Raw genomic sequence first — 23,627 nt, 5'->3', positions numbered from 1 at the left:
AGTCATGTCCATTGTCTATCATGTGTTAAGAAGGAGCCAAGCACATGTGCCACAATGGGCAACCTTTGCAAATCTGGCCAGGATGACTGTATTCCTTGCATGATGTGCTTCCATGCGCTGGTGCCTTCTGCCCTGTGCAGCATCAGGTGGGTGAGCAGGAAGTTGGCGCTCCTGCTGCTGTTGCTGCTGAGCTGCCTGGTTCTGCTGCTGCCGTGGCTGCTCCTCATCCGAATCTGAGGTCCATGGTGAAAGGAAATAAATGGTTCCCAGGCTGCTGGCATATACCTCCGTTGGGGAAGCGCTCAGCCCAAGTGGGGAGAGGGTCTTCCAAGGAGGTCCTACAGTTGAGAGATAGAAGCTGCAGCACCTCCGCCTTCAGTAGGGCTGCTAAAGGGGCTGAAAGACCTGTGGAACAAAAGTTCTGCCACCTGCAACTGCTCCCTGATGAAAGCTCCGATTTAATGGTGGAGCTGCAGCTATGAGGAGGCCACTCACTTGTCAACCCACCAGGATTAGCTGGTGTGGTTTAGGCAGGTCGTGCAACATGCTGAAAATGTGGTAAAATAACAAAGGCCTGTCAAAATAGGATTATAGAGGCCCTTAACTACTATTTAAGGGTCTTAACTACCTCTCCCGACTGATGGAGGGCGGGACCGAATCGCACCCATCAAACCCGCCTCCGGCAAAATTGCGCAGCGGCGGGTTCCGAACCCGCCCTCAGTTTTTGCCATTTTGTCAACTGTCCCGCCTCCAAACTCGCCTCCTCGGGGCTGGGAAAATCGCCCCCAACAACCCTAATCTGTGCACATGTATCAGGACTCTTTTCCCTTCTGTTTTCTATTCTATTCTTTCCTTCACTATATTTCCCCTTATAACCTCGCTTCTCCATGCCCTACATCTCTCCTTGAGGTTAATATTTTTGCCTGCTTTGCTACTTCACTTACCTTTGGCTGGGTGACTCCCCACACTCCCAGCAGGATTGGCAGTGCCACTCCCCACACTCCCAGCAGGATTGGCAGTGCCCAGGAGCAGGGTAACTCCCCACACTCCCAGCAGGATTGGCAGTGCCCAGGAGCAGGACCACTCCCCACACTCCCAGCAGGATTGGCAGAGCCCAGGAGCAGGGTAACTCCCCACACTCCCAGCAGGATTGGCAGAGCCCAGGAGCAGGGTAACTCCCCACACTCCCAGCAGGATTGGCAGAGCCCAGGAGCAGGGCAACGCCCCACACTCCCAGCAGGATTGGCAGTGCCCAGGAGCAGGGTAACTCCCCACACTCCCAGCAGGATTGGCAGTGCCCAGGAGCAGGGTAACTCCCCACACTCCCAGCAGGATTGGCAGAGCCCAGGAGCAGGGTAACTCCCCACACTCCCAGCAGAATTGGCAGAGCCCAGGAGCATGGCAACTCCCCACACTCCCAGCAGGATTGGCAGTGCCCAGGAGCAGGGCAACTCCCCACACTCCCAGCAGGATTGGCAGTGCCCAGGAGCATGGCAACTCCCCACACTCCCAGCAGGATTGGCAGTGTCCAGGAGCAGGGTAACTCTCCACACTCCCAGCAGGATTGGCAGTGCCCAGGAGCATGGCAACTCCCCACACTCCCAGCAGGATTGGCAGTGTCCAGGAGCAGAATAACTCCCCACATTCCCAGCAGGATTGGCAGTTCCCAGGAGCCAGGCAACTCCCCACATTCCCAGCAGGATTGGCAGTGCTCAGGTGCAGAATAACTCCCCACATTCCCAGCAGGTTTGGCAGTTCCCAGTAGCCAGGCAACTCCCCACATTCCCAGCAGGATTGGCAGTGCCCAGGAGCAGAATAACTCCCCACATTCCCAATAGGATTGGCACTGCCCAGGAGCAAGGTAACTCCCCAAACCCCCAGTAGAAGAGGTGATTGGAACATAGAACATAAGATGTAGGAGCAGGAGGAGGTCAATTGGTCCCTCGAGCCTGCTCCTCCATTCAATAAGATCATGGCTGATCTGATCTTGGCCTCAACTCCACTTCCCTGCCCGCTCCCCATAACCCTTGACTCCCTTATCGTTCAAAAATGTGTCTATCTCCACCTTAAATATATTCAATGACCCAGCCTCCACAGCTCTCTGGGGAAGAGAATTCCAAAGATTCACGACCCTCTGAGAGAAGAAATTCCTTCTCATTTCCGTTTAAAATGGGTGCCCCCTTATTCTGAAATTATGCCCCCTAGTTCTAGATTCCTCCACAAGGGGAAACATCCTCTCTGCATCTACCCTGTCAAATCCATTCAGAATCTTACATGTTTCAATAAGATCCCCTCATTCTTCTAAACTCCAATGAGTATAGGCCCAGCCTGCTCAACCTTTCTTCATAAGGCAACCCCTTCATCTCCAGAATCAACCTCGTGAACCTTCTCTGAACTGCCTCCAATGCAAGTATATCCCTCCTTAAATAAGGAGACCAAAACTGTACGTAGTACTCCAGGTGTGGTCTCACCAATGCCCTGTACAGTTGTAACAAGACTTCCCTACTTTTATACTCCATTCCCTTTGCAATAAAGGCCAACATTCCATTTGCCTTCCTAATTACTTGATGTACCTGCATGCTAACTTTTTATGATTCATGTACAAGAACCCCCAGAACCCTCTGTACCTCAGCATTTCGTAATCTCGCCCCATTTAAATAATAATTTGCTTTTTTATTTTTCCTACTAAAGTGGATAACCTCGCATTTTCTCACATTAAACTCCATCTGCCAGATTTTTGCCCACTCACTTAGCCTAACTATATCCCTTTGGAGATTCTTTGCGTTCTCCACACAATTTGCTTTCCCACCTATCTTTGTATCATCAGCAAATTTGGTTACATTACACTCGGTCCCTTCATCCAAGTCATTAATATAAATTGTAAATAGTTGAGGCCCCAGCACTGATCCCTGCGGCACCCTACTAGTTACAGTTTACCAACCTGAAAATGACCCATTTATCCCGACTCTCTGTTTTCTGTTAGTTAGCCAATCCTCTATCCAATCTAATATATTACCCCCAACCCTGTGAGCTCTTACCTTGTGCAGTAACCTTTTATGTGGCACCTTATCGAATGCCTTCTGGAAATCCAAATACACGACATCTACTGGTTCCCCTTTATCCACCCTGCTCGTTACATCTTCAAAGAATACCAGCAAATTTGTCAAACATGATTTCCCTTTCATAAAACCATGCTGACTCTGCTTGACTATATTATGATTTTCTAAATCTCCTGCTACCACTTCCTTTATGATGGACTCCAGCATTTTCCCAATGACAGATGTTAGGCTAACTGGTCTATAGTTGCCTGCTTTCTGTCTCCCTCCTTTCTTAAATAGGGGCATTACATTTGCGGTTTTCCAGTCCGCTGGGACCTCTCCAGTATCCAGGGAATTTTGGTAGATTACAACCAATGCATCCACTATCTCTGCAGCCATCTCTTTTACGATCCTAGAATGCAGACCATCAGGTCCAGGGGACTTGTCCACCTTTAGTCCCATTAGTTTGCCTAGTATTTCTTCCCCCCACCCCAATAGCCCCTTGATTATCCATTATTGGGATGCTTTTAGTGTCTGTTACCGTCAAGACCGATACAAAATATTTGTTCAAAGTCTCCGCCATTTCCCTGTTTCCCATTATTAATTCCCCAGACTCATCCTCTAGGGGACCAACGTTTACTTTAGCTACTCTCTTCCTTTTTATATACCTGTAGAAGCTCTTACTGTCTGTTTTTATATTTCTTGCTAGCTTACTCTCATAAGCTATCTTCTCTCTATCATTTTTTTAGTCATCCTTTGCTGGTTTAAAAAAATGTCCCAATCCTCTGGCCATCCACTATTCTTCGCAGCATTGTATGCTTTTGTTTTCAATTTGATACCATCCTTTACTTCCTTAGTTCATCCTTCTCTTAGAGTCTTTCTTTCTCACTGGAATATATCTTTGCTGAGAGTTATGAAATATCTCCTTAAATGTTTGCCACTGCTTTTCTACAGTCTTACCCTGTAATATATTTTCCCAGTCCACTTTAACCAAATCTGCCTTCATACCTTTGTAATTACCTTTGTTTAAGTTCAGGACACTAGTTTGAGACCTAGCTTTCTCACCCTCAAACTGAATTTGAAATTCTACCATGCTATGGTCACTTTTACCAAGAGGATCCTTCACTTCGAGATCATTAATTAATCCAGCCTCGTTACTCATTACCAGATCTAAAATAGTCTTCTCCCTGGTTGGTTCCACGATGTATTGTCCCAAGAAACCATCCTGCATACACTCTAAGAACTCTTCCTCAAGTCTACCTTTGCCAATTTGCTTTGTCAAATCAATATGAAGATTAAAATCTCCCGTGATTATAGCCGTTCCTTTCTTACAAGCCTCTATTATTTCTTGATTTATACTCTGTCCTACAGTGTGGATACTGTTTGGGGGCTTGTAGACCACTCCCACCGGTGACTTCTTACCCTTATTATTTCTTATCTCCACCCAAACTGATTCTATGTCTTGATCTTCTAGGCCAATATCATTTCTCACTACTGCACTGATCTCATCCCTTATTTAAGAAGTCACACAACACCAGGTTATAGTCCAACAGCTTTATTTGAAATCACAAGCTTTCGGAGCGCTGCTCCTTCTTCAGGTGAAGTGGAGAAATGCATAAAGACACAGCTTATATAGTCAGAGAATCATGTCAGATGTTTACAGGTAACCTTTCCAACTGCCATTTATCACACCTCGGCAGAGAGATAATCACAGCAGTCAAAGGTGTGAATGGTGTCCAAACAGGTCAGTCAGGGAAACATTACATCAAAGAACAATGAGGTGGGGTCACAAGGGGTCAAATATTGCAGATGCTGGGGTCTGTATGAAAAACAAAAAAATAGACAAAAAACATTTTTTTTTGGCTGGAAATCACAGCAGGTCCGGCCGCATCTGTGTAGAGAGAACAAGCCAATGTCGACTCGAGTCTGGATGACCCTGCATCAGGTGGGGTTACATGTAGCGTGACATGAACCCAAGATCTCGGTTAAGGCCGTCCTCATGGGTGCGGAACTTGGCTATCAGTTTCTGCTCGATGATTTTGCGTTGTCGTGTGTCTCGAAGGCCACCTTGGAGAATGTGGCCATTCTCCAAGGTAGCCTTCGAGACACACGACAACGCAAAATCGTCGAGCAGAAACTGATAGCCAAGTTCCGCACCCATGAGGACGGCCTTAACCGAGATCTTGGGTTCATGTCACGCTACATGTAACCCCACCTGATGCAGGGTCATCCAGACTCGAGTCGACATTGGCTTGTTCTCTCTACACAGATGCGGCCGGACCTGCTGTGATTTCCAGCCAAAAAAAATGTTTTTTGTCTGTTTTTTTGTTTTTCATACAGACCCCAGCATCTGCAATATTTGACCCCTTGTGACCCCACCTCATTGTTCTTTGATGTAATGTTTCCCTGACTGACCTGTTTGGACACCATTCACACCTTTGACTGCTGATTATCTCTCTGCCGAGGTGTGATAAATGGCAGTTGGAAAGGTTACCTGTAAACATCTGACATGATTCTCTGACTATATAAGCTGTGTCTTTATGCATTTCTCCACTTCACCTGAAGAAGGAGCAGCGCTCCGAAAGCTTGTGATTTCAAATAAAGCTGTTGGACTATAACCTGGTGTCGTGTGACTTCTTACATTTGTCCACCCCAGTCCAACTCCGGCATCTCCACACCATCCCTTATTAACAGAGCTACACCACCTCATTTTCCTTTCTGCCTATCCTTACGAAATGGCAAATACCCCTGAATATTCAATTCTCAGCCTTGGTCACCTTGCAACCAGGTCTCTGTAATGGCTATCAGATCATATTCATTTATTTCTATTTGTGCTGTCAACTCATCTATCTTGTTACGAATGCTGCGTGAGTTCAGATATAGAGCTTTTAATTTTATCTTTTAACCATTTTTCCCTACTCTGACCCCTCTTTCTGATGCACTCTTATGTGTCTACGCTCTGTCCCTTCCTGTCACACTCTGGTTATCATTACCCCTATCGCTACCCTGCACTTTTGCCTTCTCATTTTTCTTTGACTTTTTAAATTTCCGCTCAGCAGATCCCTGCCCCCCACTATTTAGTTTAAAGCCCTATAGGATTAGCATTTACCAAACATGAGGTATTATTTAGAAAGAAAGAAAACTTGCTATTAGTTTCCATGTGTGTGAAAGATCATAGAGTCAAAATAGAATCATAGAATGGTTACCGCACAGTAGGAGGCCATGGGTCGATTGGGCTTATACTTGCTGGAGTTTAGAAGAATGAGAGGGGATCTCATTGAAACTTATAAAATTCTAACAGGACTAGACAGACTAGATGCAGGAAGGATATTCCCGATGGCGGGGGAGTCCAGAACCAGGGGTCACAGTCTAAAGATAAGGGGTAAGCCATTTAGGTCAGAGATGAGGAGGAATTTCTTCACCCAGAGAGTGGTGAACCTGTGGAATTCTCTACCACAGAAGGCAGTTGAGGCCAATTCATTAAATATATTCAAGAAGGAGTTAGATATATTTCTTAAGGCTAAAGGGATCAAGGGATATGGGGAGAAAGCAGGGACAGGGTACTGAGTTTGGATGATCAGCCATGATCTCATTGAATGACGGCACAGGTTCGAGGGGCCCAATGGCCTACTCCTGCTCCTATCTTCTATGTTTCTATGATTCCTGGGATGGGGGGATTGTCCTATGGGGACAGATTGAGTAGACTAGGCCTATATGCTCTAGAGTTTAGAAAAATGAGGTGTGATCTCATTGAAACATACAAAGTTCTTAGAGGGCTTGAAAGGTTAGATGCAGGGAGGGTGTTTCCCCTGGCTGGGGAGTCTAGAACCAGGGGTCACAGTCTCAGAATAAGGGGTCGGCCATTTAGGACTGAGATGAGGAGAAATTTCTTCACTCAGAGGGTGGTGAATCTTTGGAATTCTCTACCCCAGAGGGCTGTGGAGGCTCAGTCGTTGAGTATATTCAAGACAGAGATCGATAGATTTTTTAATATTAAGGGAATCAAGGGATATGGGCATAGTTCAGGAAAGTATAGGTGAGGTAGAAGATCAAACATGATCTTATTTAATGGCGGAGGAGGCTCGAAGGGCCAAATAGCCTACTCCTGCTCCTATTTCATATGTTCTTATGTTCTCCTGTTCCTGACCACTAACTAGACCAGTACCACTACGTAACCAAGGGGTTTGACTGCCTCCTGGATCAAAATGTCCAGGTAACTCTCCCCATCCCTGATGCCCTGTAATGTCTGTACCTCAGACTCCAGCTGAAAAACTCTGAGCTGAAGTTCCTCAAGGTACAGGCACTTACTGCAGACACGGTCATCAGGGATCACAATGCTCTCCACAAACTCCCACGTGCTGCAGTTGTGGCACACCACCTGCACTGCCATCCCTATATGATCTTGTTCTATTTAATTAAATTTGTAAATAGATAACTAGTTTACAGTGTAGTTTCTTGACTACTTACTTGATCTAGATTAAATTATGGGTATTGAAATTAAATATCTACCTGTAACACAAAGATCTGCAAGTAGTGTAGGCAAAAAGCAACAACTCTTTCCCCCTCTTCTCCAAATTCCCACTCTTTCCAAACTCCCAAATAAAACACACTGTTTAAGTGCACTCCATTTTAATCCCGCTCTGTGCAGACCGCGCTGTGCTTTGCGGACCTGTATACTCTTATACTCTAGGAGCCTCACCCAATTTACAAGTGATGACTCAGCTCTCCTGCTCCTGGTGATTGGCGTCTATTCCAGACAAACACTTGCAGCTAACTGACAGTTAACTGCCACTGGCAGGCAGCTTCTGTTAACTACAGTTTTTAAAGTTCTAGGTTAAAATCAAAATGTTATAAAGTAAATTTCACTTTTCACATCTACTACTTACCCAATACTTACCATAAATTCCCACTCTTTCCAAATTCCCAAATAAAACACTCTGCTTAAGTACACTCCATTTTAATCCCGCTCTGTGCAGACCGCTGTTAAATTTCATCTGCCCAGTGTCTGCCCATTCCACCAGCCTGTCTATGTCCTCTTGAAGCCCAGCACTATCCTCCTGACTGTTCACTATACTTCTAAGTTTTGTGTCATCTGCAAATTTTGAAATTGTGCCCTGTATACCCAAGTCCCAGTCATTAATAGATATCAAGAAAAGCAGTGGTCCTAGTACACCGCTGTATACCTTCATTCAGTCCGAAAAAGAACCGTTCACCACTACAAAAGCAAAATACTGCGGATGCTGGAAATCTGAAATAAAAACAGGAAATGCTGGAAATACTCAGCAGGTCAGGCAGCATCTGTAGAGAGAGAAACAGAGTTAACTGGAAAAAGTTGGAGATGTAACAGGTTTTTAAGCAAGTGTAAGAGCAGGGAGAGGGGGGCGGGGAGGAAAGAACGAAAGGGAAAGACTGTGATAGGGTGGAAGGCAGGAGAGATTAAGAGACAAAAAGGATGATGGTGCGAGGCAAAAGGAGATGGTAATGGGACAAGTTAAGAAACAAAAGATGACTCTAGAGGTGTAAATGGTAATGGCAGGATAATCAACAGCTGCCACGTGAGAGAGAGAAAAACATGATAGGGGCAGAGGTTATGATCTGAAATTGTTACACTTCATCTAGAGTCATCCCTTTTGTCTCTCAATCTCTCCTGCCTTCCACCCTATCACAGACCTTCCCTTTTGTTCTTTCCTCCCCTTCCCCCTCTCCCTGCCCCTACGCTTGCTTAAAAACCTGTTACATCTCCAACTTTTTCCAGTTCTGACAAAGGGTCATTGACCTGAAACATTAACTCTGTTTCTCTTTCTACAGATGCTGCCTGACCTGCTGAGTATTTCCAGCATTTCAATTTCAATTTTATTTGTCACATAACCAAATACAGCAAGTGAAATCCAGTCAGTGAAATGTTTTTTTCTTAACGAGCCGAGCGCACCAAGCAGCAAAGGACACTTAGCTGCCTGGTACGCATGGAGCCTGCAAGGACGGCAGCCATCTTCATCGGCGTTTTTATTAACCGTTCACCACTACTCTCTGTATCCTGTCACTTAGCCAATTTCGTATCCATGCGGCCACTGTCCCTTTTATTCCATGGGCTTCAACTTTGCTGGCAAGCCTATTATGTGGCACTTTACCAAACACCTTTTGAAAGTCCATGTACACTACGTCAACTGCATTGCCCTCATCAACCCTCCCTGTTACCTCATCAAAAAACTCGGATCAAGTTAGTTAAACACGATTTGCCTTTCACAAAACTGTGCTGGCTTTCCTTAATTAATCTACATTTGTCCAAGTGACTGTTAATTTTGTCCCAGATTATCTTTTCTAAAAGCTTCCTCACCACCAAGGTTAAACTGACTGGCCTGTAGTTACTGGGTTTATCCTCACACACTTTTTTGATCAAGGGTGTAACATTTGCAATTCTCCAGTCCTCTGGCACCACCCTCGTATCTAAGGAGGATTGGAAGATTATGGCCAGTACCTCCGTAATTTCCAACTTAACTTCCCTCAGCATCCTAGGATGCATCCCATCCGATCATGGTGACTTATAAGTACAGCCAGCATTTCTAGTACCTCCAATTTATCAATTTTTAGCCCATCCAGTATCTCAACTGCCTCCTCTTTCGCTATGACTTTGGCAACATCTTCTTCCTTGGTAAAGACAGATGCAAAGTATTCATTTAGTACCTCAGCCATGCCCTCTGTCTTCATGCAGGTCTCTTTTTTGGTCCCTAATCGGCTCCCCCCCTCCTCTTACTACCCATTTACTATTTATATGCCTATATAAGGCTTAGGGTTTCTATTTTATGTTAGCTGCCAGTCTATTCTCATACTCTCTCTTTGGCCCTCTTATTTCCTTTTCCACTTCCCCTCTGAACTTTCTATATTCAGCCTGGTTCTTACTTGTATACTCAACCTGACATCTGTCTTACACCCCCTTTTTCTGCTTCATCTTACTCTCTATCTCTTTCATCATCCAGGGAGCTCTGGCTTTGGTTGCCCTACCATTCCTGCTCATGGGAATGTACCTCGACTGTACCTGAACAATCTCCTCTTTAAAGGCAGCCCATTGTTTGATTACAGTTTTGTCTGCCAATCTTTGATTCCAATTTACCCGGGCCAGATCCATTCCCAACTCACTGAAATTGGCCCTCCTCCAATTAAGTATTTTTACTCTAGATTGCTCGTTGTCCTTTTCCATAGCTAATCTAAACCTTATAATACTATGATCACTGTTCCATAAATGTTCCCCTACTGACACTTGCTCCACCTCATTCCCCAGAACCAGATCCAGCAATGCCTCCTTCCTCATTGGGCCGGAAACGTACTGATCAAGAAAGTTCTCCTGAACCCTCTTCAGAAATTCTTCCCCCTCTCTGCCCTTTACACTATCCCAGTCTATATTAGGATAGTTGAAGCCCTCCATTATCACTACTCTATAGTTCTTGCACCTCTCTGTAATTTCTCTGCAAATTTGCTCCTCTATCCTTCCCACTAGTTGGTGGTCTATAGAATACACCTAGTAGTGTAATAGTACCTCTATTGTTTCTTAACTCTAACCAGATGTCCTTGACCCCCTTCAGGACATCCTCTCTCTCCAGCACTGTAATATTTTCCTTAATCAATACTGCCACTCCACCTCCTTCCTTTCTTTCCTTCCCTGTCTTTCCTGAACACCTTATATCCAGGAATATTTAGTACCCAATCCTTCCCTTTTTTGAGCCAGGTCTCAGTTATCGCCATGGCATTATATTCCCATGTGGCTATTTGCGTCTGCAGCTCACCAACCTTATTTGCTACACTTCGTACGTTCACACACATGCACTGTAAACCTATTTTAGACCTTCTTGTATTTTTTTAGTCAGACCCCACCTAATACCATACTATTTCTTATTCTAGTGCTATCTGTCTCTTCCAATCCTTTGTTTCTCCTTTCTAATGCTGGCGCCCATCCCCCAGCCAAATTAGTTTAAACCCTCCCCAGAGTTAATAAATTACATATACCCAATGACAGTTTCAAACAGTCCAAGTTCTGTGCTATTGGTTCAAACCCCTCAGTCATGGATTGAGAATGTGCGAATCCATCTCATGCATGAATCTTACAGTCAATACTTTCAGCTCATTAATTTGAGTAGAATGTGAACCCAGATCCCAGAGATGAAAAGCCATTTCTAATTCACTAACCCCGTCCTTCCATGAAAAGGTTACATTGAAAAATAACAGGACCATTTAATGGTGTCGCTTTCTCCTGATCCAGCACTCCAGCTTCATCAGAAAGTAAATATCCAAGTGGAACCAGGGCTTTTTGAATGGACCAAATGGGAAGGTGAGCGGGCAATCCCAAACTTCATGTCTGTGACTGAACTCAAAGCAGCAAAGTACTCTGTGGATATTAACTACAGGTATTTCCCATATTGGTCTTTTTTATGACGTTCTATATCTTTTCATGTCTGATTAATTTTATTTTGGACAATTGCCTAATGAGAAATAGGGTGTGGAGGGGGAGGGGAGGAAGGGAGAGGGGGTGGAGGGGGAGGGGAGGAAGGGAGAGGGGGTGGGGGCGGATGGGACGGGGGAAAGGCTGGGGAAGGGGGAGAGGCTGGGGAAGGGGGTGGGGAAGGGTGGTGAGGGGGAGGAGATGGGGAAGGGTGAGGAAAGGGTGGGGAAGGGTAGGGGGAGGGAAGGTTAGGGGGTGTGGAGGGAGAGGGAAGGGAGTGGGGAAGGGTGGGAATTGGCTGATGCTGCGGGAATCAAGAGGACTTTGGTTCTCTGCATCCAGGTGCTGATCGCTGTTGAACCATGTTCTGGGACAGGCGTAATGTTGGAAAATGAAACCTTGGACACCAGTCTGTCATTACTGTATTATTAGAATACATCCACCCATACTTGGGTGGTCACTTTCAATATCTTCTACTAATAAGGGAGTGCCAAACTATAACATCTGTTTCAAGGTTGTTTTGTGACATATACATAAACTCAAACTGCCGCCTACTGCCAAGCCTTGCTGTCCTTTGGCAAGATGGCAAATGCTTCTTGCACTCATCTCCTACTGGGAATTTGAGTGCTGGACTTCTTCATAATTTCCTACAGAATCCATTTCCTGTCACCACATTAGTTTTACTTTGCCATGTATTTTCCTCCATACAGCCTTTAGAATGGCTAAAAGTATGTTTGGCCCCATCGGCAAGTGGCTGCAACCCATTAATTATGGTCTGTAGCCAGCCATCCAGCCTCCCCTGCTTTAGCAACCTCTCACCAACAGGCTCAATCTGACTGGGAGCTGGCCATGAATAAGTTATTAGGTCTGACCCCATAAAATCAATTTTGGGAGAAATAATGCTCACTGTGAAACTGTATTCTTCGAATCACCAATGTATCAGTGTTGTATGTTATTTAATTGCATTTATTGAATACTTTCTTTGTTGCAGTTTGAATTGATACGGTGGGACTGTGCCTTCAATATTACAGAATTAGCTGAATGGGATTTTCAAGGATTCTGGGGATACCTTTGCAACCACCAAGAGTGAGATATCCAGCACATGCATGATGGGCCGAATAGCCTCTTTGTGTGCTGTATCATTCTATGATGCCAAAAGTGTTATGAGCCTTTCATATAAAGATAAGGAATGTTGAGGGAAATTTACCAAACTCACATGCCCAGCAGGAATGCACACCGGGCAAGTGTTGTAGACCTATCTCCAACCATACTCCCTTCAAATGTGGCTCATTAAATTGTACACGGCCCTTCCAAAGGTACAGGCTCACTGGAAAGCACAATGATAAAACCAAGTGCATTTTCACAAAGATAACTGCCTGTAAGCTGCTTACACAATTTAAAGGGCACTGTCTTAAATGTCTGCCAAACTTTTTATTTCTCGGGAAATGGGAAGCGTCAGCAAGCCATTTCCATTTTGTTTACAGTGAGAGAATGACATATGATGGTTTCAGTCTGGTAATTACCACCATTCTGAATGCTTGGAAATAACACAAAAAGCTTTATTAAACACTTTCTTGAAGATGGGGCCCATTTAGGTTCTCCACCTGTCTCTTGGCCTCTGCTACGATGCTGTGTGATAGAGGCACTCGGTGACATACCCAGTCCACCTCTGCTCTGGCCAAGATCAGGAACTCATTCGGTGATGAAATCATCAAGCCGCCCTACCATCCATGGTACAGCATGCCACGACAACCCATACCAAGGACTGTCTTTTAGTAGAATTGTTCACAATACATTTGTAAATATGTAAACATTTCTGCTTCTTGTCCATAGTATCCATGTTCCTGTCTCCAGCCTGATTCCATCAGAAACATATGAAGACTACATTAGTAGGTGTTCTTCAGTGATGAAAGCAATTGTGGACAAAAATGAAGGTAACAGCGACAGCAGCGATGAGCAAACAAATTCACAACTGATCTAAAACATATTGAATTATTTATAGGACATTGCACATTGTTCCTCAGACCAATGGATAGCAAGGCACATCTAAATTTAAGAACATTAGAACATAAGAAATAGGAGCAGGAGTCGGCCATTCAGCCCTGCGAGCCTGCTCTGCCATTCAATAAGATCATGGCTGATCTTCTACCTCAAATCACCTTCCTGCACTAATCCCATATCCCTTGGTTCCCTTAGTATCCATAAATCGTAGAATCATAGAAATTTACAGCACAGAAGGAGGCCATTTGGCCCATCGTGTCTGTGCTGGCCGAAAAAGAGCTCTCCAGCCTAATCCCACTTTCCAGCTCTTGGTCCGTAGCCCTGCAGGTTACGGCACTTCAAGTGTATATCCAAGTACATTTTAAATGTGATGAGGTTCTCTGCCTCTACCACCCTTTCAGGCAGTGAGTTCCAGACCCCCACCACCCTCTGAGTGAAAAAAGTTCTCCTCAAATCCCCTCTAATCCTACCAATTACTTTAAATCTATGCCCCCTGGTTATTGACCCCTCTGCTAGGGGAAATAGGTCCTTCCTATCCACTCTATCTAGGCCCCTCATAATTTTATACTCCTCAATCAAGTCTCCCCTCAGCCTCCTCTGTTCCAAAGAAAACAACCCCAGCCTATCCAATCTTTCCTCATTGCTAAAATTCTCCAATCCTGGCAACATCCTCGTAAATCTCCTCTGCACCCTCTCTAGTGCAATCACATCCTTCCTGTAATGTGGTGACCAGAACTGCATGCAGTACTCTAGCTGCAGCCTAACTAGTGTTTTATACAGTTCAAGCATAACCTCCCTGTTCTTATACTGTATCTTGTATCCAGCTGCAGTTACTGACAGACCGCATTGCGGCGCTGGAACTGCGAATGGATACATACTGGAGCATTCGCGATGCTGAGGACATCGTGGATAGCACGTTTAGGGAGTTGGCCACACTGCAGGTTAAGGCTGCACAGGCAGGAAGGGAATGTGTGACCACCAGGCAGACTAGTAGGCACAGGCAGGTAGTGCAGGGGTCCCCTGTGGCCATCCCCTTTTCAAACAGATATACCACTTTGGATATTGTTGAGGGAAATGGCTTATTGGGGGAAGGCAGCAGCAGCCAACTTCCTGGCACCATGGGTGATCCTGCTGCACAGGACGGGAGGAAAAAGAGCAGGAGAGCTATAGTGATAGGGGATTCTATTGTAAGGGAAATAGATAGGTGTTTCTGCGGCCGCAAATGAGACTCCAGGATGGTATGTTGCCTCCCTGGTGCAAGGGTCAAGGATGTCTCGGGGCGGCTGCAGGGCATTTTGGAGAGGGAGGGTGAACAGCCAGTTGTCGTGGTGCATATAGGTACCAACAATATACGTAAAAAACGGTATGAGGTCCTAAAAGCTGAATATAGGGAGTTAGGAGGTAAATTAAAAAATAGGACCTCAAAGGTAGTAATCTCAGGATTGCTACCAGTGCCATATGCGAGTCAGAGTAGAAATAGGATATTTCAGATGAATACGTGGCTAGAGGAATGGTGCAAGGGGGAGAGATTCAAATTCCTGGGACATTGGAACCGGTTCTGGGGGAGGTGGGACCAGTACAAACGGGACGGTTTGCACCTGGGTGGGACTGGAACTGATGTCCTAGAGGGAGTGTTTGCTAGTGCTGTTGGGGAGGGTTTAAACTAAAATGGCAGGGGGTTGGGAATCTGTGCAGGAAGACAGAGGAAAGGGAAGCAAGGATAGAAACAAAAGACAGGAAAGAGAAAAGCAAAAGTGGAAGGCAGAGAAATCAAGGGTGTAAATCAAACAGGGCTATAGTAAATAAGAATTCTAAAAGGACTAAGAGTGTTAAAAAATCAAGTCTGAAAGCTTTGTGTCTTAATGCGAGGAGCATTCGTAACAAGGTGGATGAATTAGCTGCGCAAATAAATGTAAACAGATATGATATAATTGGGATTACAGAGAAATGGCTCCAGGGTGACCAAGACTGGGAATTCAACATCCAGGGTATTCAATATTCAGGAAGGACAGGAAAAAAGGAAAATGAGGTGGGGTAGCATTGCTGGTTAAAGAGATTAACACAATAGTAAGGAAGGATATTAGCTCTGATGATGTGGAATCTGTATGGGCAGAGCTGAGAAATACCATGGGGCAGAAAACGTTAGTGGGAGTTGTATACAGACCCCCAAACAGTAATGCTGAGGTTGGGGGTGGCATTAAATGGGAAATCAGAGACGCGTGCAATAAGGGCACAGCAGTTATCATGGGTGACTTTAATCTACATATAGATTGGGCTAACCAAATTAGTGACAATACTGTGGAGGAGGAATTCCTAGAGTGTATACGGGATGGTTTCCTGGACCAATATGTCGAGGAACCAACTAGAGATCAGGCCATCTTAGACTGGGTATTATGTAATGACAAAGAATTGATTAGCAATCCTGTTGTGCGAGGCCCCTTGGGAGGAGCGATCGTAATACGATAGAATTCTTCATTAAGATGGAGAGTGAAGTAGTTGACTCAGAGACTAGGGTCCTGAATTTAAATAAAGGAAACTACGATGGTATGAGGCACGAGTTAGCTAGGATGGATTGGGGAATGTTAGTTAAAGGGTTGACGGTGGATAGGCAATGGCAAACATTTAAAGATCGCATGGATGAACTACAGAATTTGTTCATCCCTGTTTGGCATAAAAATAAAACAAAAAAGGTGACTCAACTGTGGCTAACAAGGGAAATTAGGGATAGCATAAGATCCAGGGAGAGCACATATAATTTGGCCAGAAAAAGCAGCAAACCTGAGGATTGGGAGCAGTTTAGGATTCAGCAAAGGAGGACAGAGGGATTAATTAAGAGGGGGAAAATAGATTATGAGAGTAAGCTTGCAGGGAACATAAAAACTGACTGTAAAAGCTTCTATAGATATGTGAAGAGAAAAAGATTGGTGAAGTCAAGCATAGGTCCCTTGCAGTCAGAATCTGGGGAATTTATAATGGGGAACAAAGAAATGGCAGATCAATTAAATACATACTTTGGTTCTGTCTTCACAAAGGAGGACACAAATAACCTCCCAGAGATGTCGGGGAACATAGGGTCTAATGAGAGGGAGGAGTTGAATGAAATCAGTATTTGTAGGGAAATTACGTTAGAGAAATTGACGGGATTGAAGGCCGATAGATCCCCAGGGCCTGATAATCTACATCCTAGGGTACTTAAGGAAGTGGCCCTAGAAATAGTAGATGCATTGCTGGTCATCTTCCAAAGTTCTATAGACTCTGGAACAGTTCCCATGGATTGGTGGATAGCTAATGTAACCTCACTGTTTAAAAAAAGTGGTAGAGAGAAAACGGGGAATTATAGACCGGTAAGCCTGACATTGGTAGTGGGGAAAATGCTAGAGTCCATTATAAAAGATGTAATAGCAGATCACTTGGAAAACAGTGACAGGATCGGACAAAGTCAACATGGATTTACAAAAGGTAAGTCATGCTTGATTAAGCTACTGGAATTTTTTGAGGATGTAACTGGTAGAATAGATAAGGGAGAACCAGTGGATGTGGTGTATTTGGACTTTCAGAAGGCTTTTGATAAGGTCCCGCATAAGAGATTAGCGTGCAAAGTTAAAGCACATGAGATTGGGGGTAAGGTACTGCCTTGGATAGAGAACTGGTTGGCAGACAGGAAGCAAAGAGTTGGAATAAACGAGTCTTTTTCCGAGTGGCAGGCACTGACTAGTGGGGTACCGCAGGGATCGGTGCTAGGACCCCAGCTATTCACAATATATATATATATATATAAATGTCTAGACGAGGGAACTAGATATAATATCTCCAAGTTTGCAGACGACACAAAGCTGGGCGGGCGTGTGTGCTGTGAGGAGGATGCAGAGAAACTCCAGTATGATTTGGACAGGTTGGGTGATTACACTGCATTTGCCATGCATCTGCCCAATGTGGATAAATGCGAGGTTATCCACTTCAGTGGCAAAAACAGGAAGACAGGTTATTATCTGAACGGCAATAGATTGGGAAAAGGGGAAATGCAACGAGACCTGGGTGTCCTTGTGAACCAGTCGCTGAAGGTGAGCATGCAGGTGCAGCAGGCGGTTAAGAAGGCAAATGATATGTTGGCCTTCATAGCGAGAGGATTTGAGTACAGGAGCAAGGATGTCTTGCTGCAGTTGTACAGGGCCTTGGTGAGGCCAAAGCTTGAGTATTGTGTGCAGTTTTGGTCGCCTTATCTGAGGAAGAATGTTCTTGCCATGGAGGGAGTGCAGCAAAGATTCACCAGACTGATACCTGGTATGGCAGGAATGACGTATAAGGAGAGATTGGGTCGATTAGGCTTGTATTCGCTGGAGTTTAGAAGAATGAGAGCGGATCTCATTGAAACTAGACTAGACAGACTAGATGCAGGAAGGATGTTCCCAATGGAGGGGGAGTCCAGAACCAGGGGTCACAGTCTAAGCCATTTAGGACTGAGAGGAGGAGGAATTTCTTCACCCAGAGAGTGGTGAACCTGTGGAATTCTCTACCACAGAAGGCAGTTGAGGCCAATTCATTAAATATATTCAAGAAGGAGTTAGATATGTTTCTTAAGGCTAAAGGGATCAAGGGACATGGGAGAAAGCAGGGACAGGGTACTGAATTTGGATGATCAGCAATGATCTCATTAAATGGCGGAACAGGCTCGAGGGGCCGAATGGCCTACTGCTCCTATCTTCTACGTCTAATAAAGGCAAGTATCCCATATGCCTTCTTAAACACCTCATCTACCTGTCCTGCTACCTTCAGGGATCTGTGGATCTGCACTCCAAGGTCCCTTTGTTCTTCTACACTACTCAGTGTCCTACCATTTAATGTGCCTTCGCTTTCCTTGTTAGCCCTTCCCAAATGCAATACTTCACACTTCTCCGGATTGAATTCCATTTGCCACTTTTCTGCCCACCTGACCAGTCCATTGATATCTTCCTGCAGTCTACAGCTTTCTTTCTCACTATCAATCACATGGCCAATTTTTGTATCCTCGGCAAACCTCTTAATCATGCCCCCTACATTGAAGTCTAAATCATTGATGTATACCACAAAAAGCAAGGGACCTAGTACTGAGCCCTGCTGAACCCCACTGGAAACAGCCTTCCAGTCACAAAAACATCTGTCGACCATCTTGGTCTCTGTCTTGAATATATTCAACGACTGCGCATCTACAACCCACTGGGATAGAGAATTCCAAAGATTCACAACCTTCTAAGTTAAGAAATTCCTCCTCATCTCAGTCTTAAATGGCCGACCCCTTATCCTGAGACTATGCCCCCAAGTTCTAGACTCTCCAGCCAGGGGAAACAACCTCTCAGCATCTACCCTGTCAAGCCCACTTGGAATCTTGCACATTTCAATGAGATCACCTCTCATTCTTCTAAACTCCAGAGAGTATAGGCCCATTCTACTCAATCTCTCCTCATAGGACATCCCTCTCATCCCAGGAATCAATCTAGTGAACCTTCATTGCACCGCCTCCAAGACAAGTATATCCTTCCTCAGATAAGGAGACCAAAACTGTGCACAGTACTCCAGATTTGGTCTCACCAAAGCCCTGTACAATTGTAGCAAGACTTCCTTACTTTTGTACTCCAACCCTCTTGCAATAAAGGCCAACATGCCATTTACCTTCCTAATTGCTTGCTGTACCTGCATGCTAACTGTTTCCTGTACGAGGACACCAACATTTAACAGTTTTTCACAATTTAAAAATATTCTGTTTTTCTATTCTTCCTACTAAAGTGAATACCATCACATTTCCCAACATTATACATTTAGTCAAAACAGATCTAGCAGCTCATCAGTACAGATCTAGCAGCTCAAAATTGGGCATCCATGAGGTGCTGTGGGCCATCAGCAGCAGCAGAATTGTATTCCACCACAATCTGTAACCTCATGGCCCAGCATATCCCTCACTCTACCATTACCATCAAGCCAGGGGACCAACCATGGTTCAATAAGGAGTGTAGAAAAGCATGCCAGGAGCAGCACCAGGCATACCTAAAAATGAGGTGCCAACCTGGGGAAGCTGCAACGCAGGACTACATGCATGCTAAGAAGCGGAAGCAGCATGCTATAGACAGGGCTGAGCTATCCCACAATCAATGGATCAGATCAAAGCTCTGCAGACCTGTCACATCCAGTGAATGGTGATGGACAATTAAACAACTAATGGGAGGAGGAGGCTCCATGAACATCCCCACCCTCAATGATGGCAGAGCCCAGCATGCAAGTGCAAAAGACAAGGCTGAAGGGTTTGCAACCATCTTCAGCCAGAAGTGCCACGTGGATGATCCATATCGGCCTACTCCTGAGGTCTCCACCATCACAAAAGCCAGTCTTCAACCAAATCGATTCTCTCCACATGATATCAAGAAATGGCTGAGCGCACTGGATACAGCAAAGGCTATGGGCCCCGACAACATCCCGGCTGTCGTGCTGAAGACTTGTGCTCCAGAACTAGCTGTGCCTTTAACCAAGCTGTTCCAGTACAGCTATAACACTGGCATCTACCCAACAATATGGTAAAATTGCCCAGGTATGTTCTGTCCACAAAAAGCAGGACAAATTACTGCCCCATCAGTCTATTCTCAATCACCAGCAAAGTGATGGAAGGTGTCGTCGACAGTGCTATCAAGCGGCACATACTCATTAATAACCTGCTCACTGATGCCCAGTTTGGGTTCCGCCAGGACCACTCGGCTCCAGCCTTGGTCCAAACATGGACAAAAGAGCTGAATTAGAGGTCATAGAGTCATTACGGCACAGAAGGCCATTCGGACCATCGAGTCCATGCCGGCTCTCTGTAGAGCAATCCAGTCAGTCCCATTCCCCCGCTCTATCCCCGTAGCCCTGCAAGTTTATTTCCTTCAAGTGCCTATCCAGTCTCCCCTTGAAAACATCGAGTGTCTCTGCTTCCACCACTTATGTCGGCAGCGAGTTCCAGGTCCTCCACCACTCGTTGCGTAAAAAAGTTCTTGCTCATATCCCCCGTATCTCTTGCCCAAAACCTTAAATCTGTGTCCCCTAGTTCTTGTAATATCAGCTAATGGGAACAGCCTTTCTCTACCTTATCCAAAACCGTCATAATCTTGTACACCTCTAACAAATCTCCGCTCAACCTCCTTTGCTCTAAAGAGAACAACCCCAGCTTCTCCAACCTAACCCTGTAGCTAAAATCCCTCATCCCTGGAACCATTCTGGTAAGTCTCCTCTGCACCCTCTCAAGGACCTTCACATCCTCCCTAAAGTGTGCTGACCAGAACTGGATGCAATACTCTAGTTGTGGCCTAACCAGAGCTTTGAGGTGAGGTGAGGTGAGTGTGACTGCCCTTGACATCAAGGCAGCATTTGACGGACTGTGGCATCAAGGAGCCCTAGTAAAACTGAAGTCACTGGGAATCAGGGGGAAAACTCTCCACTGGCTGGAGTCATACCTAGCACAAAGGGAGATGGTTGTGGTTGTTGGAGGTCAATCATCTCAGCCCCAGGACATTGCTGTAGGAGTTCCTCAGGACAGTGTCCTAGGCCTAACCATCTTCAGCTGCTTCATCAATGACCTTTCCTCCTTCATAAGGTCAGAAGTGGGATGTTTGCTAATGATTGCACAGTGTTCAGTTCCATTTGCAACTCTTCAGATAATGAAGCAATCCATGCCCGCATGCAGCAAGACCTGGACGACATTTAGGCTTGGGCTGATAAGTGGCAAGTAACATTCACGCCACATGAGTGCCAGGCAATGACTATCTCCAAGAAGAGAGTCTAACCACTGCCCCTTGACATTCAACGCCATTACAATTGCTGAATCCCTCACCATCAACATCCTGGGGGGTCACCATTGACCAGAAACGTAACTGGACCAGCCACATAAATACTGTGACAACAAGAGCAGGTCAGAGGCTGGGTATTCTGTGGTGAGTGTCTCACCTCCTGACTCCCCAAAGCCTTTCCATCATCTACAAGGCACAAGTCAGAAGTGTGATGGATACTCTCCACTTGCCTGGATGAGTGCAGCTCCAACAACACTCAAGAAGCTCGACACCATCCAGGACAAAGCAGCCCACTTGATTGGCACCCATCCACCACCTTAAACATTCACTCCCTCCACCACCGGCGAACTGTGGCTGCAGTGTGTACCATCTACAAGATGCACTGCAGCAACTCACCAAGGCTTCTTCAACAGCACCTCCCAAACCCAGGACCTCTATCACCCAGAAGGACAAGGGCAGCAGGCACAGGGGAACACCACCACCTCCAAGTTCCCCTCCAAGTCACACACCATCCTGACTTGGAAACATATCACCGTTCCTTCATCGTCACTGGGTCAAGATCCTGAAACTCCCTCCCTAACATCGCTATGAGAGTATCTCTACCACATGGACTGCAGTGGTTCAAGAAGGCGGCTCACCACCACCTTCTCAAGGGCAACTTGGAATTGGCAATAAATGCTGGCCTGGCCAGCGACGCACAGATCCCAGGAATGAATTTTTTAAACTCCATCTGCCACCTTACTGCCCACTCACTTAACCTGTCTATATCCCTTTGCAGACTCTTTTGTGTCCTCCTCACAACTTACTTTCCCACCTAGCTTTGTATCATCAGCAAACTTGGATATATTACACTCAGTCCCTTCATCTAAGTCATTAATATAGATTATGAATAGCTGAGGTCCAAGCACTGATCCTTGCAGCACCCCACTAGTTACAGCCTGCCAACCTGAAAATGACCCGTTTATCCCTACTGTTTTCTGTCCGTTAACCAATCCTCTATCCATACTAATATATTACTCCCAACCCCATGAGCCCTTATCTTGTGTAACAATCTTTTATGTGGCAGCTTATCAAATGCCATTTCGAAATCCAAATATGCTACATCCACTGGTTCCCCCTTATCTACCCTGCTTCAGTTTCCTGTCACATCATTTCTGACTGGTATTGAGAGGTTTTGATAGAGTAAATAAGGAGAAACTGTTTCCAGTGGCAGGAGGGTCGATAAACAGAGGACACAGACTTAAGCTGATTAGCAAAAGAACCAGATGGGAGATGAGGAGAATGTTTTTACGCAGCGAGTTGTTATGATCTGGAATGCACTGCCGGAAAGGGCGGTGGAAGCAGATTCAATGGTAACTTTCAAAAGAGAATTAGATAAATACTTGATGGGAAAAAAATTGCTGGGCTATGGGGAAAGAGCATGGGAACATAGGAACAGGAGTAGGCCATTCAGCCCCTCGAGCCTGTTCCGCCATTCCATCAGATCATGGCTGATCTGCGACCTAACTCCATATACCTGCCTTTGCCCCATATCCATTAATACCTTTGGTTAACAATCTATCGATCTCCAATTTAAAATTAACAATTGATTTTGCATCAATTGCCGTTTGCGGAAGAGAGTGCCAAACTTCTACCACCCTGTGTGTAGAAGTGTTTCCTAATTTTACTCCTGAAAGGTCTGGCTCTAATTTTTAGACTATGCCCCCTAGTCCTAGACTCCCCAAGCAGCGGAAATAGTTTATCTCTATCTGCCCTATCTGTTCCCCTTAATATCCTGAAAATTTCGATCAGATCACCCCTTAACCTTCTAAATTCTAGAGAATACAACCCTAGTTTGTGTAATCTCTCCTCGTAATTTAACCCTTGGAGTCCGGGTATCATTCTGGTAAACCTGCGCTGCACTCCCTCCAAGGCCAATATATCCTCCTAAGGTGTGGTGCCCAGAACTGCTCCCAGTGCCCCAGGTGTGGTCTAACCAGGGCTTTGTATAGCTGGGGAGTGGGACTAATTGGATAGCTCTTTCAAAGAGCCGGCACAGGCACGATGGGCCAAATAGCCTCCTGCGCTGTATCATTCTATGATTCTATGATGTCTACCCTCTAACTTATACAGCCTTGGCAAAGGCTGATAAATATATGTAAGTGCCTAACATCCCTTTAATTTTGATCTGTTGCCCTTCTTCCCCATTAACCCTGCTCTCCGCCCGAGGCCAAGGCTGTACAGGCAGTTCTGAATCGTTATTCAAGTGGGCTGACCACAGAAAATTGGAGCAGTCAGTTCACGAGATAATTATAATGGAGCAGGGCCATTTGACCATCTCAATTCATCCAACCAGACAAGGTCACAGGATTATTATGGAGTTCTGATGTT

General features: G+C 45.3%; 1 protein-coding gene across 1 annotated transcript in view; it reads left to right on the top strand.

Annotated features, from left to right (window-relative positions):
• Positions 1-23,627, top strand: part of LOC147107934 (ubiquitin-associated and SH3 domain-containing protein A-like) — a 310,971-nt gene that overhangs the window by 239,096 nt on the left and 48,248 nt on the right. Inside the window, exons 11-12 of the mRNA XM_086007359.1 lie at positions 11,290-11,434; positions 13,303-13,403. Of these exons, the coding sequence (XP_085863485.1) occupies positions 11,290-11,434; positions 13,303-13,403 (246 nt within the window). The remainder of the gene's footprint in view (positions 1-11,289; positions 11,435-13,302; positions 13,404-23,627) is intronic.

The sequence above is a fragment of the Somniosus microcephalus genome, chromosome 14 (genome assembly GCF_052327205.1).
Source record: "Somniosus microcephalus isolate GS21.2 chromosome 14, FLI_Smic_1.0, whole genome shotgun sequence".
NCBI classification, from domain to species: Eukaryota; Metazoa; Chordata; class Chondrichthyes; order Squaliformes; family Somniosidae; genus Somniosus; species Somniosus microcephalus.
This window is presented reverse-complemented; position numbering and strand designations above follow the sequence as displayed.